The sequence below is a fragment of the Coregonus clupeaformis genome, chromosome 2 (assembly GCF_020615455.1).
Source record: "Coregonus clupeaformis isolate EN_2021a chromosome 2, ASM2061545v1, whole genome shotgun sequence".
In the NCBI taxonomy this organism is placed as follows: Eukaryota; Metazoa; Chordata; class Actinopteri; order Salmoniformes; family Salmonidae; genus Coregonus; species Coregonus clupeaformis.
In genome coordinates this window covers 5,639,691-5,664,448 of record NC_059193.1, presented here as the reverse complement: position 1 = coordinate 5,664,448, position 24,758 = coordinate 5,639,691, and the positions used below count along the sequence as shown (strand labels likewise).

Genomic DNA, 24,758 nt, shown 5'->3' with positions numbered 1-24,758 from the left:
GTGCAAAGCTGTCATCAAGGCAAAGGGTGGCTACTTGAAGAATCTCAAAATATAAAACACTTTCTTGGTTACTACATGATTCCATATTTGTTATTTCATATTTTTGATGTCTTCACTACTATTCTACAATGTAAAAAATTGTAAAAAATAAAGAAAAACCCTTGAACCCTTTTGACTGGTACTGAATGTAAATGTGATATTTCAGTTTTTTATTTTTAATACATTTGCAAACATTTCTAAAAACCTGTTTGTGCTTTGTCATTATGGGGTATTGTGTGTAGATTGTTGAGGGGGAAAAAAACAATGTAATCAATTTAAGAATAAGGCTGTAACGTAACAAAATGTGGAAAAAGTCAAGGGGTCTGAATACTTTCCGAATGCACTGTATGTACAGTCGCCCAGAAGAGACAGCTAAATGCACAGCTAACAGCAGTGAAGGAGGAGGGAGAGAAACACATGGCATAGCTAACAGCAGTGAAGGAGGAGGGAGAGGAACACATGGCACAGCTAACAGCAGTGAAGGAGGAGGGAGAGAAACACATGGCACAGCTAACAGCAGTGAAGGAGGAGGTGAGAAAGCTGAGGTGTGACAGAGCGCAGGACACTCCCCCAGAGAAGCCAGCAGAACAGCCCACCTCAGACCCGGACCACAACCTCAATGGGACAGACAACTCTGCTAAATGATTAAAATGTAAATGTAAACACAGGACCCACCAACCCAACAGCCCCCCTGTCAGCTCCCCCGATAGCCCTCCTGACAACCCCCACACATCCACTGAGGACACACAAAAGCCAGAAATTGTGCTCCTCATTGACTCAAATAGCAAATACATTCAAGAGAATAAACTTTTTCCCAAACACAAAGTGGCTAAACTCTGGCACCCAAACACTAGGCATGCCCTGGAGCTGCTGTCAGAGGCCAGACTAGGGTCCCCCAGCCACATCATAATTCACACTGGCACCAACGACCTGAGGGCCCAGCAGGAAAAGGTGGCCACAGCACTCAAGGGAGTGATTGAAAAAGCTTCTTCCACTTTTCCCAACGCACAAGTGGTTATCTCCACCCTGCTACCACGAAAATACATTCACCTTGCCACCATACAACGGGTGAACGCAAGCATTTCCCAGGACTATGCCTCAAAACCTAATGTCTACCTGGCCCACCACTCCACCCTGGACTTGAACAGCCTTTACGACCAGGTCCACCTCTACAAGGCAGCAATCCAAACTTTTGCCAGGACCCTGAAGGACGTCACCCTCAACCGCAGCCCCAGCACCTCACACAGCAGCAACAGAGCAACGGACACTCCGCCCAGACAAGCGAGACACCCTCCCAGACTCGCAAGACCCCCTCCCGAGAGAACCCACGACAAGAGGACCTATACCCAGACCACAGCTTCACCAGCCACACCCCAACCAGCAGAGACCACCCCAAACAAACCCTGGCCACACCCTATTTTGGTCCCCCCAGATCAGACCTATGCCCCTTCTGCACCCCCCCATGCCCCCCGCCCCTGCAGCAAGGACCTCAACATGACAGCTGCACATATGCCCAGGCCGTGAGCAGAGCAACAGGCCCAACCCCCACTAATGCACCCCCCCAAGCCCCATCCTGCGACCTAAGAGGTATGTATCAGATGGTCAACATGCTTCGCTCACACCTACTGTAATGGTCCGGGCCTAAACCACACGAAAACAACACTAGACACTATGGAACACAAAGCTTTTACTATCTCATCCTGGAATATACAAGGTCTGAGGTCATCTGCCTTTGGCCTAAAGAGCAGAAACCCAGACTTCATCAAAGAAATTGGAAATACAGACATTGTCATCCTACAAGAAACATGGTATAGAGGAGACGGACCCACTGGTTGCCCTCTAGGTTACAGAGAGCTGGTAGTCCCATCCACCAAACTACCAGGTGTGAAACAGGGAAGAGACTCAGGGGGTATGCTAATTTGGTATAGAGCTGACCTAACCCACTCTATTAAATTAGTCAAAACAGGAAAATTTTACATCTGGCTAGAAATTAATAAGGAAATGATCTCAACATAGAAAAATGTCCTCATGTGTGCTACCTACAGTGGGGAGAACAAGTATTTGATACACTGTCGATTTTGCAGGTTTTCCTACTTACAAAGCATGTAGCGGTTTGTAATTTTTATCATAGGTACACTTCAACTGTGAGAGACGGAATCTAAAACAAAAATCCAGAAAATCACATTGTATGATTTTTAAGTAATTCATTTGCATTTTATTGCATGACATAAGTATTTGATACATCAGAAAAGCAGAACTTAATATTTGGTACAGAAATCTTTGTTTGCAATTACAGAGATCATACGTTTCCTGTAGGTCTTGACCAGGTTTGCACACACTGCAGCAGGGATTTTGGCCCACTCCTCCATACAGACCTTCTCCAGATCCTTCAGGTTTCGGGCGCTGTCGCTGGGCAATACGGACTTTCAGCTCCCCTCCAAAGATTTTCTATTGGGTTCAGGTCTGGAGACTGGCTAGGCCACTCCAGGACCTTGAGATGCTTCTTACGGAGCCACTCCTTAGTTGCCCTGGCTGTGTGTTTTGGGTCGTTGTCATGCTGGAAGACCCAGCCACGACCCATCTTCAATGCTCTTACTGAGGGAAGGAGGTTGTTGGCCAAGATCTCGCGATACATGGCCCCATCCATCCTCCCCTCAATACGGTGCAGTCGTCCTGTCCCCTTTGCAGAAAAGCATCCCCAAAGAATGATGTTTCCAATCATGCTTCACGGTTGGGATGGTGTTCTTGGGGTTGTACTTATCCTTCTTCTTTCTCCAAACACGGCGAGTGGAGTTTAGACCAAAAAGCTCTATTTTTGTGTCATCAGACCACATGACCGTCTCCCATTCCTCCTCTGGATCATCCAGATGGTCATTGGCAAACTTCAGACAGGCCTGGACATGCGCTGGCTTGAGCAGGGGGACCTTGCATGCGCTGCAGGATTTTAATCCATGACGGCGTAGTGTGTTACTAATGGTTTTCTTTGAGACTGTGGTCCCAGCTCTCTTCAGGTCATTGACCAGGTCCTGCCGTGTAGTTCTGGGCTGATCCTCACCTTCCTCATGATCATTGATGCCCCACGAGGTGAGATCTTGCATGGAGCCCCAGACCGAGGGTGATTGACCGTCATCTTGAACTTCTTCCATTTTCTAATAATTGCGCCAACAGTTGTTGCCTTCTCACCAAGCTGCTTGCCTATTGTCCTGTAGCCCATCCCAGCCTTGTGCAGGTCTACAATTTTATCCCTGATGTCCTTACACAGCTCTCTGGTCTTGGCCATTGTGGAGAGGTTGGAGTCTGTTTGATTGAGTGTGTGGACAGGTGTCTTTTATACAGGTAACGAGTTCAAACAGGTGCAGTTAATACAGGTAATGAGTGGAGAAAAGGAGGGCTTCTTAAAGAAAAACTAACAGGTCTGTGAGAGCCGGAATTCTTACTGGTTGGTAGGTGATCAAATAATTATGTCATGCAATAAAATGCAAATGAATTACTTAAAAATCATACAATGTGATTTTCTGGATTTTTGTTTTAGATTCCGTCTCTCACAGTTGAAGTGTACCTATGATAAAAAATTACAGATCTCTACACGCTTTGTAAGTAGGAAAACCTGCAAAATCGGTAGTGTATCAAATACTTGTTCTCCCCACTGTATATCACCCCAATAGAATCCCCATACTTTAACAATGACAGCTTCGCCATCCTAGAGGGCGAGATCAACCATTTCCAGGCCCAGGGACATGTACTAGTCTGTGTTGACCTAAAAGCCAGAACTGGACAAGAACCTGAACTCTCAGTACACAGGGGGACAAACACCTACCTGGAGGTGACAGTATTCCCTCCCAAATATGCCCCCCTAGACACAACTATGACAAAACAACCAACAAAAATGGGTCACAACTCCTGCAGCTCTGTCGCACGCTGGGTATGTATATAGTCAATGGTAGGCTTCGAGGAGACTCCTATGGTAGGTACAACTACAGCTCATCCCTTGGCAGTAGTACTGTAGATTACTTCATCACTGACCTCAACCCAGAGTCTCTCAGAGCGTTCACAGTCAGCCCACTAACACCCCTATCAGACCACAGCAAAATCACAGTCTACCTGAACAGAGCAGTACTCAATCATGAGGCATCAAAGCCAAAGGAACTGCACAATAATAAGAAATGCTATAGATGGAAGGAAAGTAGCGTGGAAACCTACCAAAAAACAATTTGGCAACAAAACATTCAATCCCATTTAGACAACTTCATGGACAAAACATTTCACTGTAATAGTGAAGGTGTAAACTTGGCAGTAGAAAGCCTAAACAGTATATTTGACCTTTCAGCTTCCCTATCAAATCTAAACATTTCAAGCAGACAACCTAAGAAAATTAACAACAATGACAAATGGTTTGATGAAGAATGCAAAAACCTAAGAAAGAAATTGAGAAACCTATCCCGCCAAAAATATAGAGACCCAGAAAACCTGAGTCTACAGATATACACTACGGAAAAATAAGGAACAGCACGTCAGAAATCAGCTCAATGTAATTGAAGAGTCCATAGACTCTAACCACTTCTGGGAAAATTGGAAAACACTAAACAAACACAAAGAGTTCTAAAATGGAGATGTGTGGATAAACCACTTCTCCAATCTTTTTGGCTCTATAACAAAGAATAAACAGCAAAAACATATACGTGATCAATTACAAATCGTAGAATCAGCTATTAAAGACTACCAGAACCCACTGGATTCTCCAATTACATTGAATGAACTACAGGACAAAATACAAACCCTCCAACCCAAAAAGGCCTGTGGTGTTGATGGTATCCTACATGAAATGATAAAATATACAGACCACAAATTCCAATTGGCTATACTTAAACTCTTTAACATCATCCTCAGCTCTGGCATTTTCCCCAATATTTGGAACCAAGGACCGATAACCCTAATCCACAAAAGTGGAGACAAATTTGACCCCAATAACTACCGTGTGATATGCGTCAACAGCAACCTTGGGAAAATTCATTATCATTAACAGCAGACTTGTACATTCCCTCAGTGAAAACAATGTACTGAGCAAATGTCAAATTGGCTTTTTACCAAATTACTGTACGACAGACCACGTATTCACACTACCCTGCACACCCTAATTGACAAACAAACAGAACAAAGGCAAAGTCTTCTCATGCTTTCTTGACTTCAAAAAAGCTTTTGACTCAATTTGGCATGAGGGTCTGCTATACAAATTGATGGAAAGTGGTTTTGGGGGAAAAACATACGACGTTATAAAATTCATGTACACAAACAACGGTGCACGGTTAAAATGAGGGCCATGGGGTGAGACAGGGATGCAGCTTAAGCCCCACCCTCTTCAACATATATATCAACGAATTGGCGAGGGCACTAGAACAGACAGCAGCACCCGGCCTCACCCTACTAGAATCTGAAGTCAAATGTCTACTGTTTGCTGATGATCTGGTGCTTCTGTCCCCAACCAAGTATAATGGCGCCGGAGAAGATGGCTGCCGTTTTACAGATTGTACTATTATGTATGTTTTTCCGCGTTATTTGTAATTTATTTTGTACATAATGTTTCTGCCATCGTCTCTTATAACCAAAAAGAGCTTCTGGATATCAGGACAGCGATTACTCACCTCGTATTGGACAAATATGTTTTCTTCAACGAGGCGGCAGCGAAGGATATCCTACAGACACCCGACAAGGCCCAAATCCCCGTCATTCACATGAGGAAGAGACGGAGATATCGTGGACGTAGGTCGGGGTGCCTTGTAAGGATCCGGCGGCAAGCGAGTAAACTGCCGCTCCCATCAATCCTATTAGCCAATCTTCAATCATTTGGGAATAAATTGGATGACCTAAGATTACGGTTATCCTACCAACGGGACATTAAAAACTGTAATATCTTATGTTTCACCGAGTCGGGGCTGAACGACGACATGGACAACATACAGCTAGCGGGCTATACGCTACATCGGCAGGATAGAAAGGCTGACTCCGGTAAGACAAGGGGTGGCGGTCTGTGTATATTTGTAAACAACAGCTGGTGCACAAAATCAAATACTAAGGAAGTCTCGAGGTTTTGCTCGCCTGAGGTAGAGTATCTTATGATAAGCTGTAGACCACACTATTTACCAAGAGAGTTTTCATCTATATTTTTCATAGCTGTCTATTTACCACCACAAACCAATGCTGCCATTAAGATTGCACTGAATGAGCTGTATAAGGCCATAAGTCAACAGGAAAACGCTCATCCAGAGGCAGCGCTCCTAGTGGCCGGGGACTTTAATGCAGGGAAACTTAAATCCGTTCTACCTAATTTCTACCAGCATGTTAAATGTGCAACCAGAGGAAAAAAAAAAAACTCTAGACCACCTTTACTCCACACACAGAGACGCATACAAAGCTCTCCCTCACCCTCCATTTGGCAAATCTGCCCATAACTCTATCCTCCTGAGTATAAGCAAAAACTAAAGAAGGAAGCACCAGTGACTCGGTTAATAAAAAAAGTGGTCAGATGACGCAGATGCTAAGCTACAGGACTGTTTTGCTAGCACAGACTGGAACATGTTCCGGAATTCTTCAGACAGCATTGAGGAGTACACCACATCAGTCACTGGCTTCATCAATAAGTGCATCGATGATGTCGTCCCCACAGTGACCGTACGTACATACCCCAACCAGAAGCCATGGATTACAGGAAACATCCGCACTGAGCTAAAGGGTAGAGCTGCCGCTTTCAAGGAGCGGGACTCTAACCCGGACGCTTATAAGAAATCCCGCTATGCCCTCCGACGAACCATCAAACAGGCAAAGAGTCAATACAGGACTAAGATTGAATCGTACTACACCGGCTCTGACGCTCGTCGGATGTGGCAGGGCTTGAAAACTATTACAGACTACAAAGGGAAGCACAGCCGCGAGCTGCTCAGTGACACAAGACTTCCAGACGAGCTAAACCACTTCTATGCTCGCTTCGAGGCAAGCAACACTGAAGCATGCATGAGAGCACTAGCTGTTCCGGATGACTATGTGATCACGCTCTCCATAGCCGATGTGAGTAAGACTTTTAAGCAGGTCAACATTCACAAGGCCGCAGGGCCAGACGGATTACCAGGACGTGTACTCCGAGCATGTGCTGACCAACTGGCAAGTGTCTTCACTTACATTTTCAACATGTCCCTGACTGAGTCTGTAATACCAACATGTTTCAAGCAGACCACCATAGTCCCCGTGCCCAAGGACTCTAAGATAACCTGCCTAAATGACTACCGAACCATAGCACTGACGTCTATAGCCATGAAGTGCTTTGAAAGGCTATCCCAGAAACCCTAGACCCACTCCAATTTGCATACCGCCACAACAGATCCACAGATGATGCAATCTCTATTACACTCCACACTGCCCTTTCCCACCTGGACAAGAAGAACACCTACGTGAGAATGCTATTCATTGACTACAGCTCAGCATTCAACACCATAGTGCCCTCAAAGCTCATCACTAAGCTAAGGATCCTGGGACTAAACACCTCCCTCTGCAACTGGATCCTGGACTTCCTAACGGGCCACCCCCAGGTGGTAAGGGTAGGTAACAACACATCTGCCACACTGATCCTCAACACGGGGGCCCCTCAGGGGTGCGTGCTCAGTCCCCTCCTGTACTCCCTGTTCACCCATGACTGCATGGCCAGGCACGACTCCAACACCATCATTAAGTTTGCCGACGACACAACAGTGGTAGGCCTGATCACCGACAACGATGAGACAGCCTATAGGGAGGAGGTCAGAGACCTGGCCGTGTGGTGCCAGGATAACAACCTCTCCCTCAATGTGACCAAGACTAAGGAGATGATTGTGGACTACAGGAAAAAAAAAAAGAGGACTGCGCACGCCCCCATTCTCATCGACGGGGCTGTAGTGGAACAGGTTGAGTGCTTCAAGTTCCTTGGTGTCCACATCACCAACGAACTATCATGGTCCAAACACACCAAGACAGTCGTGAAGCCTATTCCCCCTCAGGAGACTGAAAAGATTTGGCTTGGGTCCTCAGATCGTCAAAAAATTCTACAGCTGCACCATCGAGAGCATCCTGACTGGTTGCATCACCGCCTGGTATGGCAACTGCTTGGCCTCCGACCGCAAGGCACTACAGAGGGTAGTGCGTACGGCCCAGTACATCACTGGGGCATTCCTGCCATCCAGGACCTCTATACCAGGCGGTGTCAGAGGAAGGCCCTCAAAATTGTCAAAGACTCCAGCCACCCTAGTCATAGACTGTTCTCTCTGCTACCGCACGGCAAGCGGTACCGGAGTGCCAAGTCTAGGTCCAAAAGACTTCTCAACAGCTTCTACCCCCAAGCCATAAGACTCCTGAAGAGCTAATCATGGCTACCTGGACTATTTGCACTGCCCCCCCCACCCCATCTTTTTACGCTGCTGCTACTCTGTTAATTATTTATGCATAGTCACTTTAACTCTACCCACATGTACATATTACTTCAACTACCTCAACTAGCCAGTGCCCCCGCACATTGACTCTGCACCGGTACCCCCCTGTATATATAGCCTCCCTACTGTTATTGTATTTTACTTCTGCTCTATTTTTCTCAACACTATTTTGTTGTTTTGTTCTACTTTTTTATTTAAAATAAATGCACTGTTGGTTAAGGGCTGTAAGTAAGCATTTCACTGTAATGTCTGCACCTGTTGTATGCGGCACATGTGGCCAATACAATTTGATTTGATTTGAGTTGATTTGAGAAGGAGGGCCTACAGCAGCACCTAGATCTTCTGCACAGATTCTGTCAGACCTGGGCCCTGACAGTAAATCTCAGTAAGACAAAAATAATGGTGTTCCAAAAAAGGTCCAGTTGCCAAGACCACAAATATGAATTCCATCTAGACACCGTTGCCCTAGAGCACACAAAAACCTATACCTCAGACTAAACATCAGCGCCACAGGTAACTTCCACAAAGCTGTGAATGATCTGAGAGACAAGGCAAGAAGGGCCTTCTATGCCATCAAAAGGAACATAAAATTTGACATACCAATTAGGATCTGGTTAAAAATACTTGAATCAGTTATAGAACCCATTGCCCTTTATGGTTGTGAGGTCTGGGGTCCGCTCACCAACCAAGAATTAACTAAATGGGACAAACACCAAATTGAGACTCTGCATGCAGAGCAGAATTAGGCCAATACCCGCTAATTATCAAAATCCAGAAAAGAGCCGTTAAATTCTACAACCACCTAAAAGGAAGCGATTCCCAAACCTTCCATAACAAAGCCATCAGCTACAGAGAGATTAACCTGGAGAAGAGTCCCCTAAGCAAGCTGGTCCTGGGGCTCTGTTCACAAACACAAACAGACCACACAGAGCCCCAGGACAGCAACACAATTAGATCCAACCAAATCATGAGAAAACATAAAGAGAATTGGAAAGAATTAACGAAAAAACAGTGCAAACTAGAATGCTATTTGGCCCTAAACAGAGTACACCGTGGCAGAATACCTGAACACTGTGACTGACCCAAAATTAAGGAAAGCGTTGACTATGTACAGACTCAGTGAGCATAGCCTTGCTATTGAGGAAGGTCGCCGTAGGCAGACCTGGCTCTCAAGAGAAGACAGGCTATGTGCACACTGCCCACAAAATGAGGTAGAAACTGAGCTGCACTTCCTAACCTCCTGCCAAATGTGTGACCATATTAGAGACACATATTTCCCTCAGATTACAAAGACCCACAAAGAATTCGAAAACAAATCCAATTTTGATAAACTCCCATATCTATTTGGTGAAATACCACAGTGTGCCATCACAGCAGCAACTTGTGTGAGTGTAATGTTTACTGTTAACTTTTTATTGTTTATTTCACTTTTGTTTATCCATTTCACTTGCTTTGGCAATGTAAACATATGTTTCCCATGCCAATAAAGCCCCTTGAATTGAATTCAATTGAGAGAGACAGCGAGAGATAGAGACAGAGGGAGAGAGAGAGAGGAGACAGAGAGAGACACAGAGAGACAAATATATAGAGAGAGAGAGAGCAAGAGAGCGAGTGTGGAAGGACAAAGATCTCTGGATTAGTCTCACTGACAGGGACCCGGTCCAACAAGGTCTGGATTAGTCTCACTGACAGGGACCCGGTCCAACAAGGTCTGGATTAGTAAAGAGAGGGATGATGAGGGATGAAGTGGAGGAAGGATGGATGGATGGAGAGCTCCTACTTACCATGGCCTCTCCCCTGCAGGTGCATACATGTGAAGTCTATGAGGGGGAGATGGTTTGGGGATGGTGCTGATGGAGTAGGGAGGAGGGAGAGGGGAGAGAGATAGCAGAGAACACCGCCGTGAGCTGAGGTTTCAGGCAACCAGCTTGAGCAAGCATTCTAAGATACTTTCTAAGGCACTTTCATACCTAGCTAGCAAGCACAACCCATAATTAATTAATCATTTGCATCCATTTTACTTGGAAATGAATTTGGTTAGTCTCCACTAACTTCACCCCATCACTATCCTAACTGTCCCCTTGGGAACATTGTGTATTAAGCACAAAACAACCATGGAGAGAAGGTTACCTTCCCACTGACTGTGGGGGAAGATGCGGTGGGGTTGGTGGGAGCTGGGGCAGCTGGCAGGGTGAGAGGGGTATCCCTTGGCGTCTGTGTTGGCATTCTGGTCACACTCACACACATCAGAGTCCTGGATGGAGAGAGAGGGTTAAACAGCGTACAGTAGACCCTAGTCCTGAAGAAGGCATTGTCACAGACACTTACACAGGTGATGAGATCAGCCTGGTCCATCTTCCCACAGGCTTGGTTTTCTCGCCTGCAACAAGAGAGAGAGACACGTGAATAATGGTCCATTTGAACTACAGAGGCATGTATGATGGTTGACCTCATTGGAGATTTTAATGTTTTTTTAATGTTTTAATCTATTTTCACCGTTATGCACAATGTATTATAGTGACCGTTGATCAGCTGACTATAACTGACGACAACAGTCATGGACAGGCGTGTGTGTATGCTTGCTTTATGTTGAGCCCAATGAGGAGCGGAGGGAGGATGACGCCGACATGATGTGTCAAGTGTCCTCCACTCCACAGCACCAGACAGACAACATGACAGTCTCATGTCTCGGGCTATTTACAGAAGAATGCCTCCCTCCCTCCAATCTAGTCACCGAAGATGGCTCACATCACATCAGTCTTTCCCAAACCACGTTAGGGCTGTTTGTGTTCTATGTAATAACTAAAACAAAACACTCACACAAAGCCCCCAAGTCCAGATTAGCATACAACTTGTTTGATTGAATACCAGCTATCAGCCTTCTCTGGGAAGGCAGGAAGTAAAGTAGACAGCAAAGCCTTGGCGTTTTAAGCCGTTGAGGTAATTGTGGATTTTAACAAAACAATGAAATGCTTCAAAGCCAACCTGGCCGTGTTGATATTGTTCTCTGCGTCTATGAGAGCCTCGGCGGCGTCCAGGTCTATTCCAGAACTCTCTTCCAGGGTGGCGTTGTGAGAGTCACAATCCTGGACCTCCTGGGAGAAAACATAGAAACAACATCTCAAGTATTAGACTGCCCTAATTTCTTACACACACAACACATTGAAGAGTAGCCACTTGCCAATTAGTACCCTTAAGCACAGCCCAACATGTAGGCTCTCTGTCAAATGGAGGCACCATTAACAGCAAACTGTGAGGTTATATTGATGAGATGTTATAGCTTGAATTCCTGGAAGGTGGCCTCCTTTCCTTTCTAGTAAGTGGGTGAAGATGGCCCTGTATGTATACATGTATGGAGAGGGGAGGATTGTCTGTGGTCTGAACAGGTGTTGCGGTTATTCTTTGGGTGCAGGCAGACTATTTAAAGAGGGTGACCCAATTCATGGAGAGGGTCCCACCTCTGGGCTGAGGAGCTGTGGAGCCCAGCCAGCAGCCAGCTCTGTGGTGGTGGAGGAAAGAGGGAGAAGTTGGGCAGACGTCAGCAGAAACTAGCTGCCATTTTATCTTGGGTTCACCCAGCCTCTATCCAAGGCCACTAGCCAGGAGAGTTAAAATGGTGCCCAGGAACACTGATGGACCAATGATCTGCCATGTCAGAAGACACTAGTCACCTACAAAGATTTCTTCAGATGTCTCCCCCCAAATCCATGACATGCCATCATCTTATGCTATATAGGCTAAATCTGATTCTGTGTAGGATATCTAAATTGAATTGGCAGTTATCTAGAGTGCGTGATGGTGATTGCCAGGCAGGACTGGCTGTGCTCGGGGAGAACAGAACAGTGTATGTATCTGACAAACCTCCTCGTCTCCCAGCACCCCGGCCCTCCTAGGAGAATGACATCTTTGTTATGGGCCACACAAAAGGCCATGCTGATAGCAACAAGCATCAACCTTGTAATGAATCGATAGCGACAGGGCTCGGTAAACATTAAATATTTTGCTGACGGCCAGAGCATGTGGAGTTGTTTGTCTGCGGTGTGTCTGCGGTGTGTGTGACTCTACAGTATGACTGACCTGTTGGTCCTCAGGGCTGTGCTCTGAGTGCTGTTCTGTCTCTGGGGCTGACAGGGGACTGCTTGTTGGGCCCTCCTCACTCTCACACAGGCCCTCTTCTACATGGCCCTCGCATGGCCCCGGCCCTGCCACTGGCCTCTCACTGGGGCCCACCCTGTGGGGACCAAACAAATCATTAGCCACAATAAACCCTCATGGAGCAACAATCAGCATTGCTGGCTGTCAGCTGTGGTAACTGTTCAGAATCTACAGTATGGGTGAACAGTGTGACAGGGGAATGCGTGTTAGAGTGACTGGCTATAAGTGGGCATGTTTGGATACATGTCGTTCTGTACGTGTCGAAATAGTGCAATGTTTTGTGAGTACATGTAAGTGTGTGTGTGTGTGTGTGTACACTGCTCACCCTTGGCTCTCATAGATGATCTCATGGTCGATGGAGCTCTTGAGGTAAAAGAAGTGCTGTCCCACCGTTGCACGGATGGTCCTCTTTATAATGCTGCAGAAACAACACAAGCCCAAATTATTAACTTCTGTTGCCACAGTACTAACCCTCTGAATCCATCTAATCAGGAGCATTAGCAGCTGAGTTGAAACGCTCTGCGACACATTTCCTGCTCTTTGGCAGGTTTATTAAAGTCAACCAGGGAAAAGTCCTGTGATATATAATGCAGCACTATCTGAACTAAGCACCAAACTCCCTGCTCATTAAGCTGTACTGAACTCTGCTTTATTCCTGGCTTCAGAAGTGTGAATACAGGGATAAAGGGTTAGCTTTAGCATAGCCATCTATGAGGAGACAAGTGGTTGGTCAAGCCAAAGCAGCCCCTGGCAAGAGCCCAATCACAAGACTGTGTAGAGACCTGGTCACCAATGTGTGGTATGTTGAGCCCAATAGATATGTATGTACATCATTGATTGAGCTCTCCAGGATAGCCAATAGATATGCATGTACAGTGCATTCGGAAAGTATTCAGACCCCTTGACTTTTTCCACATTTTGTTACGTTACAGCCTTATTCTAAAATTGATGAAATAGTTCCCCCCCCCCTCAATCAATCTACACACAATACCCCATAATGACAAAGCAAAAACAGGTTTTTAGAAATGTTAGTAAAAAACAAAAAAAATATATATAACATTTACATAAGTATTCAGACCCTTTACTCAGTACCTTGTTGAAGCACCTTTGGCAGTGATTACAGCCTCGAGTCTTCTTGGGTATGACGCTACAAGCTTGGCACACCTGTACTTGGAGAGTTTCTCCCATTCTTCTCTGCAGATCCTCTCAAGCTCTGTCAGGTAGGATGTGGAGCATCGCTGCACAGCTTTTTTCAGGTCTCTCCAGAGATGTTCGATCGGGTTCAAGTCCGGGCTCTGGCTGGGCCACTCAAGGACATTCAGAGACTTGTCCCAAAGCCACTCCTGCGTTGTCTTGGCTGTGTGCTTAGGGTCGTTGTTCTGTTGGAAGGTGAACCGTCGCCCCAGTCTAAGGTCCTGAGTGCACTGGAGCAGGTTTTCATCAAGGATCTCTGTACTTTTCTCCGTTCAGCTTTCCCTCGATCCTGACAAGTCTCTACGTCCCTGCCCCAGAAAAAACATCTCACAGCATGATGCTACCACCACCATGTTTCACTGTACGGATGGTGCCATGTTTCCTCCAGACGTGACACTTGGCATTCAGGCCAAGAGTTCAATCTTGGTTTCACCAGACTAGAGAATCTTGTTTCTCACAGTCCGAGAGTCCTTTAGGTGCCTTTTGGCAAACTCCAAGCGGGCTGTCACGTGCCTTTTACTGAGGAGTAGCCTCCGTCTGGGCACTCTACCATAAAGGCCTGATTGGTGGAGTGCTGCAGAGATGGTTGTCCTTCTGGAAGGTTCTCCCATCTCCACAGAGGAACTCTGGAGCTCTGTCAGAGTGACCATCGGGTTCTTGGTCACCTCCCTGACCAATGCCCTTCTCCCCCAATTGCTCAGTTTGGCCGGGCGGCCAGTTCTAGGAAAAGTCTTGGTGGCCCCAAACTTTTTCCATTTAAGAATGATGGAGGTCACTGTGTTCTTGGGGACCAAAAATGCTGCAGAAATGTTTTGGTACCCTTCCCCAGATCTGTGCCTCGACACAATCCTGTCTCGGAGCTCTATGGACAATTCCTTCGACCTCATGGCTTGGTTTTTGCTCTGACATGCACTGTCAACTGTGGGACCTTATATAGACAGTTGTGTGCCTTTCCAAATCATGTCCAATCAATTGAATTTACCACAGGTGGACTCCAATCAAGTTGAGAGCTCCAAGACACAACAAAACATTTGGCTCACTGTATTACATTTGTTTTCATGACGGTCTTCATCCATAACCGTCGGTTACACGTTTATACGGTATTGTGCCAGCCCTGTGTGTGTGTGTGAGCTCCAGTGGAAACTCAGTGCAGTGGAGCGTCTGCTAAATGAATAAAATGTAAATATAAGTAACCCAACAGGTATTTCCTAATCTGGGCACGTCATGAAAACAACTCAGCCTAGAGAGGGAAGTACATCCAGAGGACCAGGTATCAACAGTTATCACACCTCTGGAGAGCACTGCATGAGAGCACTGCATGAGAGCACTTCATGAGAGCACGCACACATGCATGTCCTTTCCTTATGTCATTCATTTCACTCCTCTCAATCACCACTCCCAGGAGCCACCAAGGGTGGGCAGAGGGCAGGCACACAGGACAGGCGGGCAGGCAGAGGCCTTTTACTGTACATAGTAAGCCCTTCCTGCTGCCACACAAATACAGGGTCCCTTCCACTGATGTGGGACGCCGCCTGCCTCCCTGCTCATCAGGCAGATTCAGCAGTATGCGCCCTCCCGGCTCATAAACAAAGTGTTGCATGCCAGGAATCTGTGCTTACATAACACCCTGACCCTGCTGGTTATCCCGCCACTGTTAGCGCCCGTGTCGGGTTTAGCCAGAGTTTCCGTTTGGAGGGCAACTAAAGGGGCACTAAAGGTTGATATTGACAGGCTGGGTCACCTCCTCAAGCAATCCAATCAAACAAACAAACAGGCACAAAGGTTAACAGTAGAATGGTGTTACTGTACCTGTCAATAGCTCCATCCATCAGTGTATAGTAAGAACCATTCTATCTATTGACCAGCTAACACATGGGAGGTGGCCTAGCTGCCTAGAGACAGCCTGCCAAGCCCCATCCTATCCTGCCCCATCCTATCCTATCCTGCCCCATCCTATCCTATCCTGCCCCATCCTATCCTATCCTGCCCCATCCTATCCTATCCTGTCCCATCCTATCCTATCCTGCCCCATCCTATCCTAGCCTGCCCTGTCCTGTCCTGCCCTATCCTAGCCTATCCTATCCTGCCCCATCCTATCCTAGCCTGCCCTATCCTGTCCCATCCTAGCTTATCCTATCCTGCCCCATCCTAGCCTATCGTATCCTAGCCTGCCCCATCCTAGCCTATCCTATCCTAGCCTGCCCCATCCTATCCTAGCCTGCCCTGTCCTGTCCTGTCCCATCCTAGCTTATCCTATCCTGCCCCATCCTAGCCTAGCCTATCCCATCCTATCCTATCCTGCCCCATCCTATCCTATCCTATCCCATCCTATCCTATCCTATCCTGCCCCATCCTATCTTAGCCTGCCCTATCCTAGCCTATCCTATCCTGCCCTGTCCTATCCTATCCTGCCCTGTCCTAGCCTATCCTACTGGCCTTAGGCTGGAGCTGTGAAACCACTGACAGTAGAGACTCTGACTCACCACAGAATATTAGAGAGGTTCATCTCCATCTCCAGTATCACTTTTCATAGCCAACAGGACCTCCATATGCCAATAGGATTCAGAGTGCTCTCTCTCTCTAGTGTTAAATATATATCCCTTTGGTTCTCACCTCAGTCTCTGCCCAGCTGCTCAAATATCTCCAATAACACCTTAATTATTAACCTCCTCTCCTCCCTCCCTCTCCCCTCTTGTTTACTGAGAAGAAAGCAGCACTCGGATTCCGCACTGACTGTGCAGTAAGAGGCATCAAACACTGAAGCCACAGGCTGTCAGAGACTACACAGGCAAGACACCCAGCCGCCCACCACCACACCTCCCCTTCTGACAGTTAAGTTAAACATACATGCAACTACTCCAGGCCCCGTGAAAAGTGTTAAGTAAAACTTCCAGCACACCTAGACATTGATGCCTTCGTTTGGACTTTGGCCAGCGACGCAGCCAGTATGGCTCAAGAGAGAAAGAGAGAGTAGAGTTCAATACTGGTCTACTGAGTTCAGATGACATAACCAGCACCATTCCATCTCACTGACTCCCAAGGTAGTCCTTATTCTGCAGTCAGCGTTGTTCTGTAAGTAGAACCTTCTCTCTCTGCTTGGGAAACAAAGAGCACTGTTGGATGTGGCCAGACACAGGCCAGAGAGCACAGCACAGAGAGATCTGTTACTGCATCTCCCACTCTGGATCATCCTACTACTTGTTCTGAATCAGATCAGACTCCCTCTCATCAGGCCTGTTTCCCAGACTGTGGAGAAATCAGCATGTGTGACTAGACAGAACACCAGCCAAGGTTTTTGGAGTCAAAGACAAAAAGCTTTACCAGCTTTAGAAAGCCTTGGAGCGCCTCATGCATTCGGCTAACGTAATGAGGTGATATAACCGTGCCAGCTTTGCCAAAGTGATTTGGGTAAGGAGGACTGCCATATAATCTGCCACATAGCTCTTTGACAAAGTAGATTGCTGACCTGACGTCCTGATCACAGGGAAAAGGGCTCCAAGTGGTAGTCAATCGATCAATAATATAATAATACTTTTACCAAAAATGTTTATTTTCAATTTACAATCTGTAGAAACAATGAGAATAGAAGAGTTCAGAACATTTGTGAAACATCACAGTACAGTTGAAAAATATATGGTAAATAGAAATCCAATATGGATGGTGTTAGGAGATACAGTTGAAGTCGGAAGTTTACATACACTTAGGTTGGAGTCATTAACACTAGTTTTTCAACCACTCCACAAATTTCTTGTTAAGAAACTATAGTTTTGGCAAATCGGTTAGGACATCTACTTTGTGCATGACACAAGTAATTTTTCCAACAATTGTTCACAGACAGATTATTTCACTTATAATTCACTGTATCACAATTCCAGTGGGTCAGAAGTTTACTTACACTAAGTTGACTGTGCCTTTAAACAGCTTGGAAAATTCCAGAAAATGATGTCATGGCATTAGAAGCTTCTGATAGGCTAATCGACATCATTTGAGTCAATTGGAGGTGTACCTGTGGATGTATTTCAAGGCCTACCTTCAAACTCAGTGCATCTTTGCTTGACATCATGGGAAAATCAAAGGAAATCAGCCAAGACCTCAGAAAAAAAAAATTGGAGACCTCCACAAGTCTGGTTCATCCTTGGGAGCAATTTCCAAACGCCTGAAAGTACCACGTTCATCTGTACAAACAATAGTACGCAAGTATAAACACCATGGGACCACGCAGCCGTCATACCGCTGAGGAAGGAGACGCATTCTGTCTCCTAGAGATTAACGTACTTTGGTGCGAAAAGTGCAAATCAATCCCAGAACAGCAGCAAAGGACCTTGTGAAGATGCTGGAGGAAACAGGTACAAGAGTATCTATATTCACAGTAAAACGAGTCCTATATCGACATAACCTGAAAGGCCGCTCAGCAAGGAAGAAGCCACTGCTCCAAAACCACCATAAAAAAGCCAGACTACAGTTTGCAACTGCACATGGGGACAAAGATCTTACTTTTTGGAGAAATGTCCTCTGGTCTGATGAAACAAAAATAGAAGTGTTTGGCCATAATGACCATCGTTATGTTTGGAGGAAAAAGGGGAAGGCTTGCAAGCCGAAGAACACCATCCCAACCGTGAAGCACGGGGGTGGCAGCATCATGCTGTGGGGGTGCTTTGCTGCAGGAAGGATTGGTGCACTTCACAAAATAGATGGCATCATGAGAAGGGACAATTATGTGGATATATTGAAGCAACATCTCAAGACATCAGTCAGGAAGTTAAAGCTTGGTCGCAAATGGGTCTTCCAAATGGACAATGACCCCAAGCATACTTCCAAAGTTGTGGCAAAATGGCTTAAGGACAACAAAGTCAAGGTATTGGAGTGGCCATCACAGAGCCCTGACCTCAATCCTATAGAACATTTGTGGGCAGAACTGAAAAAGCGTGTGCGTGCAAGGAGGCTTACAAACCTGACTCACACCAGCTCTGTGGGAAGCTTGTGGAAGGCTACCCGAAACGTTTGACCCAAGTTAAACAATTTAAAGGCAATGCTTCCAAATACTAATTGAGTGTATATAAACTTCTGACCCACTGGGAATATGATGAAATAAATAAAAGCTGAAATAAATCAATCATTCTCGCTACTATTATTCTGACATTTCACATTCTTAAAATAAAGTGATGATGCTAACTGACCTAAAACAGGGAATTTTTACTAGGATTAAATGTCAGGAATTGTGAAAAACTGAGTTTAAATGTATTTGGCTAAGGTGTATGTAAACTTCCGACTTCAACTGTAGATGGGAGGGGTTGAATGGAGCTGAAGGTTGGGACTAATAACAACTAACAACAACTAATAACAACAAGATAACTAATGTAAAGCATTCTGTGTCCATAATAAGTATATACAGTGGGGAGAACAAGTATTTGATACACTGCCGATTTTGCAGGTTTTCCCACTTACAAAGCATGTAGAGGTCTGTAATTTGTATCATAGGTACACTTCAACTGTGAGAGCCGGAATCTAAAACAAAAATCCAGAAAATCACATTGTATGATTTTTAAGTAATTAATTTGCATTTTACCATAGTCACCGCATCAAATGGACGATGGACGTGGCCATGTACCGTCAAATCAGCCAGGGCATTGAAAATGGGTCGTGGATGGGTATTCCAGCATGACAATGACCCAAAACACACGGCCAAGGCAACAAAGGAGTGGCTCAAGAAGAAGCACATTAAGGTCCTGGAGTGGCCTAGCCAGTCTCCAGATCTTAATCCCATAGAAAATCTGTGGAGGGAGCTGAAGGTTCAAGTTGCCAAACGTCAGGCTCAAAACCTTAATGACTTGGAGAAGATCTGCAAAGAGGAGTGGGACAAAATCCCTCCTGAGATGTGTGCAAACCTGGTGGCCAACTACAAGAAACATCTGACCTCTGTGATTGCCAACAAGGGTTTTGCCACCAAGTACTAAGTCATGTTTTGTAGAGGGGTCAAATACTTATTTCCCTAATTTAAATGCAAATCAATTTATAAAATTTTTGACATGCGTTTTTCTGGATTTTTTTGTTGTTATTCTGTCTCTCACTGTTCAAATAAACCTACCATTAAAATTATAGACTGATCATGTCTTTGTCAGAGGGCAAACATACAAAATCAGCAGGGGATCAAATACTTTTTCCCCCTCACTGTATGTATATATATGTATGTATATGTATGTGTATGTATGTATGTATGTATGTATATATATATATATATTTGCGAGAAAAAATAATAATATGGGGGATTGGAAGTGATGCAGACAATTACATTGATGGAAGTTACAATCTATCTGCAATATTAAAGCTGATCGACCACCCCAAAAAAGTAGATTGTTGACCTAGTGGTAGGTCAGACCAGTCTTCTTCCAAAATACAGGTAGCCTTTGACTCTTAAGCTCTTCAGGGAGCCAAATGCTGCCATTCATCACACTGTTTCAGCAGGTACTTCAAGAAAAGCCCCGCCACACACTCTCCCAGGATTGAGCATTCAGTTTTTAAACACCTCTTTTCCTCATCTCTGTGTATTAAAACTAAATGTGTCTGTCAAATCAGACCTGCAACCTTCCTGTGGGGGTAGTAGTGGAGGTATAGAATTAGTCCACTCTGATGAACAAGTACATCATTAACTACCTGGGCATGACCTCTCAGTGACATCATGGGGCTGTATTCATCTATCATAAACCATCATACACCACAAATAGCCCCTCGACACCACAGATTGAATACATCTCAAAACTGTATGTGACAATGCACACACGCTGTCAATCCTCCCTCTCATGCTTCCCACCCAGCCCCCCGGGACTTTACCTGTGCAGCAGAATTTCACACGCCATTTTCACAGGTTGTTGGTTGTGCTTGGTTAGTAGAGTCTGTCGTTTTTTGTGGGTTCTCTGGTTATCTGGACTGAGCATTATTGGCGATAAATTCTGTATGAGCAGGTCAAAGAGCAAACCCTGACTGCCTGGGAACATATTGTGGAGCTCTGTCCTTGGCTGGCTGCGTCGTGTTGGGCTCAGCTGCAGTAAACAATCCAAAACCCTGCTCAAATACAGGGATGCCTGACACAACCAGGGAACCAGCCCCACTGGCCAATTACCTGGCCCGAGGGGGGCGGGCTTCCCGACCGACACCCAGTAAACACAGACTACATCACAGCAGCCCCACAATCACTAAACACACACATTGACACCCGTCACCCCCTGGTTTTTATATAACCTGCACATCACCCCTATGTCCGCTTCGCACCCATATCCTACTCAATCATAGTCTATTGGCAGAGCTGGCTCACTGGCAGGGCTGGCTCACTGGCAGGGCTGGCTCATTTATAGCTCCTGACTGGAGCTCAGCTAGGGGGACAGGATGGCCACTGGCCAGGCCACACCCAGACACTCAATCACAGGCTCTCTTTAGCCATTACCTCATATCTGTTTGTCTCAGAGTGATAAGGAACAAACACACAGAGATACACATCACATACAATCTCCATACATCCTGAGCCAGGTCACCGGCCCGCCTGAACTGACCATGATGGAATCAGTTCAGTGAGTTCCATGTGTTCTGAGAATGCTTCATCGTGTCCACTACCAGCAAAAGGTTCAGGCTTGTTCTTAATCTAGATTAATGTTTTGTTGACCCATTTATCATTGCTACCGTTGTTTAGTTGCGATAAAAGTAATCTTTCTTGGGTGTAAAGTGCATTAGAACTCCTAGCAAAATAAGATAAGAAGTCTGTCCAACTACTGTGGGCGAGAACTGATAACATATGTTATATGTGTTATCTAGGTCGCGTGGATACGATATTCCAAGCCAGGTAGTGCATATCAAAGCCAGAGGGGGTATATGGAATACATTCAGTAGGAGGCACTTGTTTTGATGGGCCCAGGCCACGACTGGAGCAGGTGTCCACCTTGTGGGGTGCCGCTAACCATGTAAACGCCTCTCAATGTGTCCACGATGAGTACTGGGCTATCACTCAGCCGTCCTCATGAAAGAGACAGCAAGTGCTCTGTTGACACAGATAAGAGCGGCAGGTTTCTGTGGCATGCAGTGGCCTCAGAGCCCTCATAAATAATGTCCACAGGCTCCTCAGGACAGGTCTGGCTGGAGAAAGTAGACCATGATAAGGAGGTGGAGTTTGGCCCAGGGGCTGCTGATCCTCTGGCTCTGACACTGTCCAAGTTCCAAATGACACCCTATTCCCCATATAGTGGTCCCTGGTCCTTATGGTCCCTGGTCAAAAGTGGTGCACTATGTAGGTAATAGGGTGGCATTTGGCTAGCTTTACAAGCCTGGCTGACCTGGTGGTGTTGTGGAGGAAGACATGCAGGCAGGCACTCATAGGAGCTGGTGAGGTGGACAGGGTGAGGGAAGGGGGAGAGGTGGAGGGTAGGAGGGGGGAGGTCTGTGACCCTGCCACCTCACTCAGACAGTCACTATGGCGCAAACAGCTGTTCACACATTCCCCTGTCTCGGACCTCTGCCAACAGAATGTCTCAAGAACGCTGTTCCTCATCACCAGAGTTTATTTCTGTGCCCCATAAAAAATACTTTCCATGTAGTGGGGAACGGGATATATGGTGGACGGTCCAATGGGCTTGTATTTAGATTTGATGGGAGCTGTCGCTGAGATGTTGTCAGGGCACAATGGGGACAAGCGTAATGTCTGTCAGGGCTCAGCACAAACAAGTCAGCAAAGCCTGCAGTTTCTCCCTCCATGACTGAACGACATCGGACATGACCGGTCAAGTGTTACTGTTGATCGATGACCACCATCATCATAAGCAAAACTTGCCTATCAAAAAATTTAAGACAACATTATTTTTGTTTAGGATGGTGGTCAATTGTCTTGAATAAAAATATGAAAAATTAGGAACTTTTAAGACCATTTAATTGGACATTTATTTAAAAAAGACATGACAACTTAATACCGCACAGACATTCCTACAAAAGGCAGTACTGTGACTGCAGAATAATCGCAGGCATCACGGCAATAGTTGTGAGGGACACTGCCAGCCACTAGTTCTGTTGGTTGCCTTTTCATCTCTATTAATTGCAGTGCTTGCCCCAACTCCACCATTCCATCTACAGTGCCTTCAGAAGGTTGTGTTACAGCCTGAATTTAAAATTGATTAAATGTAGTCCCCCCCCCCCACTGGCCTACACACAATACCCCATAATGTCAAAGTGGAATTATGTTTTCTAAATATTTACAAATTAATTACAAATGCAAAGCTGAAATGTCTTGAGTCAATAAGTATTCAACCCCTTTGTTATGGCAAGCCTAAATAAGATCAGGAGTAAACATTTGCTTAATAAGTCACATAACAAGTTGCATGGACTCACTGTGTGCAATAGTGTTTAAAATGATTTTTGAATGACTCCCTGATCTCCGTACTCCTCCCTCAGTCGAGCAGTGAATTTCAAACACATATTCAACAACAAAGACCAGGGAGGTTTTCCAATAGCTCGCAAAGAAGGGCACATATTGGTAGATGGATAAAAAATAAAAAAGCAGATATTGAATATCCCTCTGAGCATGGTGAAGTTAATTACACTTTGGATGGTGTATCGATACATCCGGTCACTACAAATATACAGGCGTCCTTCCTAACTCAGTTGCCGGAGAGGAAGGAAAACGCTCAGGGATTTCACCATGAGCCCAATGGTGACTTTAAAACAGTTAAGAGTTTAATGGCTGTGTTAGGAGAAAACTGAGGATGGATCAACAACATTGTAGATAGTCCACAATACTAACCTAAATAACAGAGTGAAAAGAAGGAAGTCTGTACAGAAGAAAAATATTCCAAAACATGCATCCTGTTTGCAACAAGGCACTAAAGTAATACTGCAAAAACAGTATTTTTTTGTCCTGAATACAAAGTGTTATGTTTGGGGCAAATCCAATACAACACATTACGGAGTAGCACACTGTATCATGTTATGGGTATGCTTGTAATCGTTAAGGACTGGGGAGTTTTTCAGGATAAAAAATAAACCAAATGGAGCTAAGCACAGCCAAAATCCTAGAGGAAAACCTGGTTCAGTCTGCTTTCCATTAGACACTGGGAGACCAATTCATCTTTCAGCAGCACAATTACCTAAAACACAAGGCCAAATATACACTGGAGTTGCTTACCAAGAAGACTGTGAATGTTCCTGAGTGGCCAAGTTACAGTTTTGACGTAAGGCAAGACCTGAAAATGGTTATCCAGCAATGATCAACAACCAATTTGACATCGCTTGAACATTTTTGAAAATAATAATGTTGCACAATCCAGGAGTGGAAAGGTCTTAGAGACTTACCCAGAAAGAATAACAGCTGTAATCACTGCCAAAGGTGCTTCTACAAAGTATTGACTCAGGGGTGTGAATACTTATGTAAATTAGATATTTCTGTATTTCATTTTCAATAAATGTTCTAAACTTTGTCATTATAGGGTATTGTTTGTAGATGGGTGAGAAAAAATCTATTGAATTCCGGCTGTAATAAGAAAATGTGGAATAAGTCAAAGGGTATGCATACTTTCTGAAGGCACTGATTAAGGCATTTAATGTTGACTGCATGAGTATGTCTGGGTCAGCTGTAGCACCCTATCCCACTCCAACCACAGCATGCTTTCATGTCCAGCCACCACCCAGCCTTAACAGAACAACCAGGATAAGCACATACATACACCCCCACCACTACAGTTCACTTCTGGCTCCTTTGTGACATGATTCAGAAGCTGGCGGCACTGAGGGAGAGGTCAACTTGGCCGAAGGGGGTCTTCTCTGTTCTTGTTTGGCATACCAAAGTGTTGAACAACGCAGCACTCGGGTCGATGGGAAAACAATAGCCCTGAAGCATGTGCATTCCGCCAGTGTCATGGTTGTTTTTCAACTCCTGTGCAGGGGCCAAAA

General features: G+C 45.4%; 1 protein-coding gene across 4 annotated transcripts in view; it reads right to left on the bottom strand.

Moving 5' to 3' along the window:
* The window catches only part of LOC121544825 (protein FAM13B-like), an 87,547-nt gene that overhangs the window by 12,543 nt on the left and 50,246 nt on the right, over positions 1 to 24,758 (bottom strand). For 3 of the 4 annotated variants that reach the window (XM_045226062.1, XM_045226060.1, XM_045226066.1), the window contains 6 exons: positions 12,970 to 13,062; positions 12,567 to 12,720; positions 11,475 to 11,584; positions 10,818 to 10,869; positions 10,620 to 10,743; positions 10,274 to 10,339 (listed from right to left, as the gene is read on the bottom strand). In XM_045226062.1, coding sequence (XP_045081997.1) covers positions 10,274 to 10,339; positions 10,620 to 10,743; positions 10,818 to 10,869; positions 11,475 to 11,584; positions 12,567 to 12,720; positions 12,970 to 13,062 — 599 coding nt within the window. The remainder of the gene's footprint in view (positions 1 to 10,273; positions 10,340 to 10,619; positions 10,744 to 10,817; positions 10,870 to 11,474; positions 11,585 to 12,566; positions 12,721 to 12,969; positions 13,063 to 24,758) is intronic. The other variant, XM_045226063.1, reaches the window with a different exon arrangement.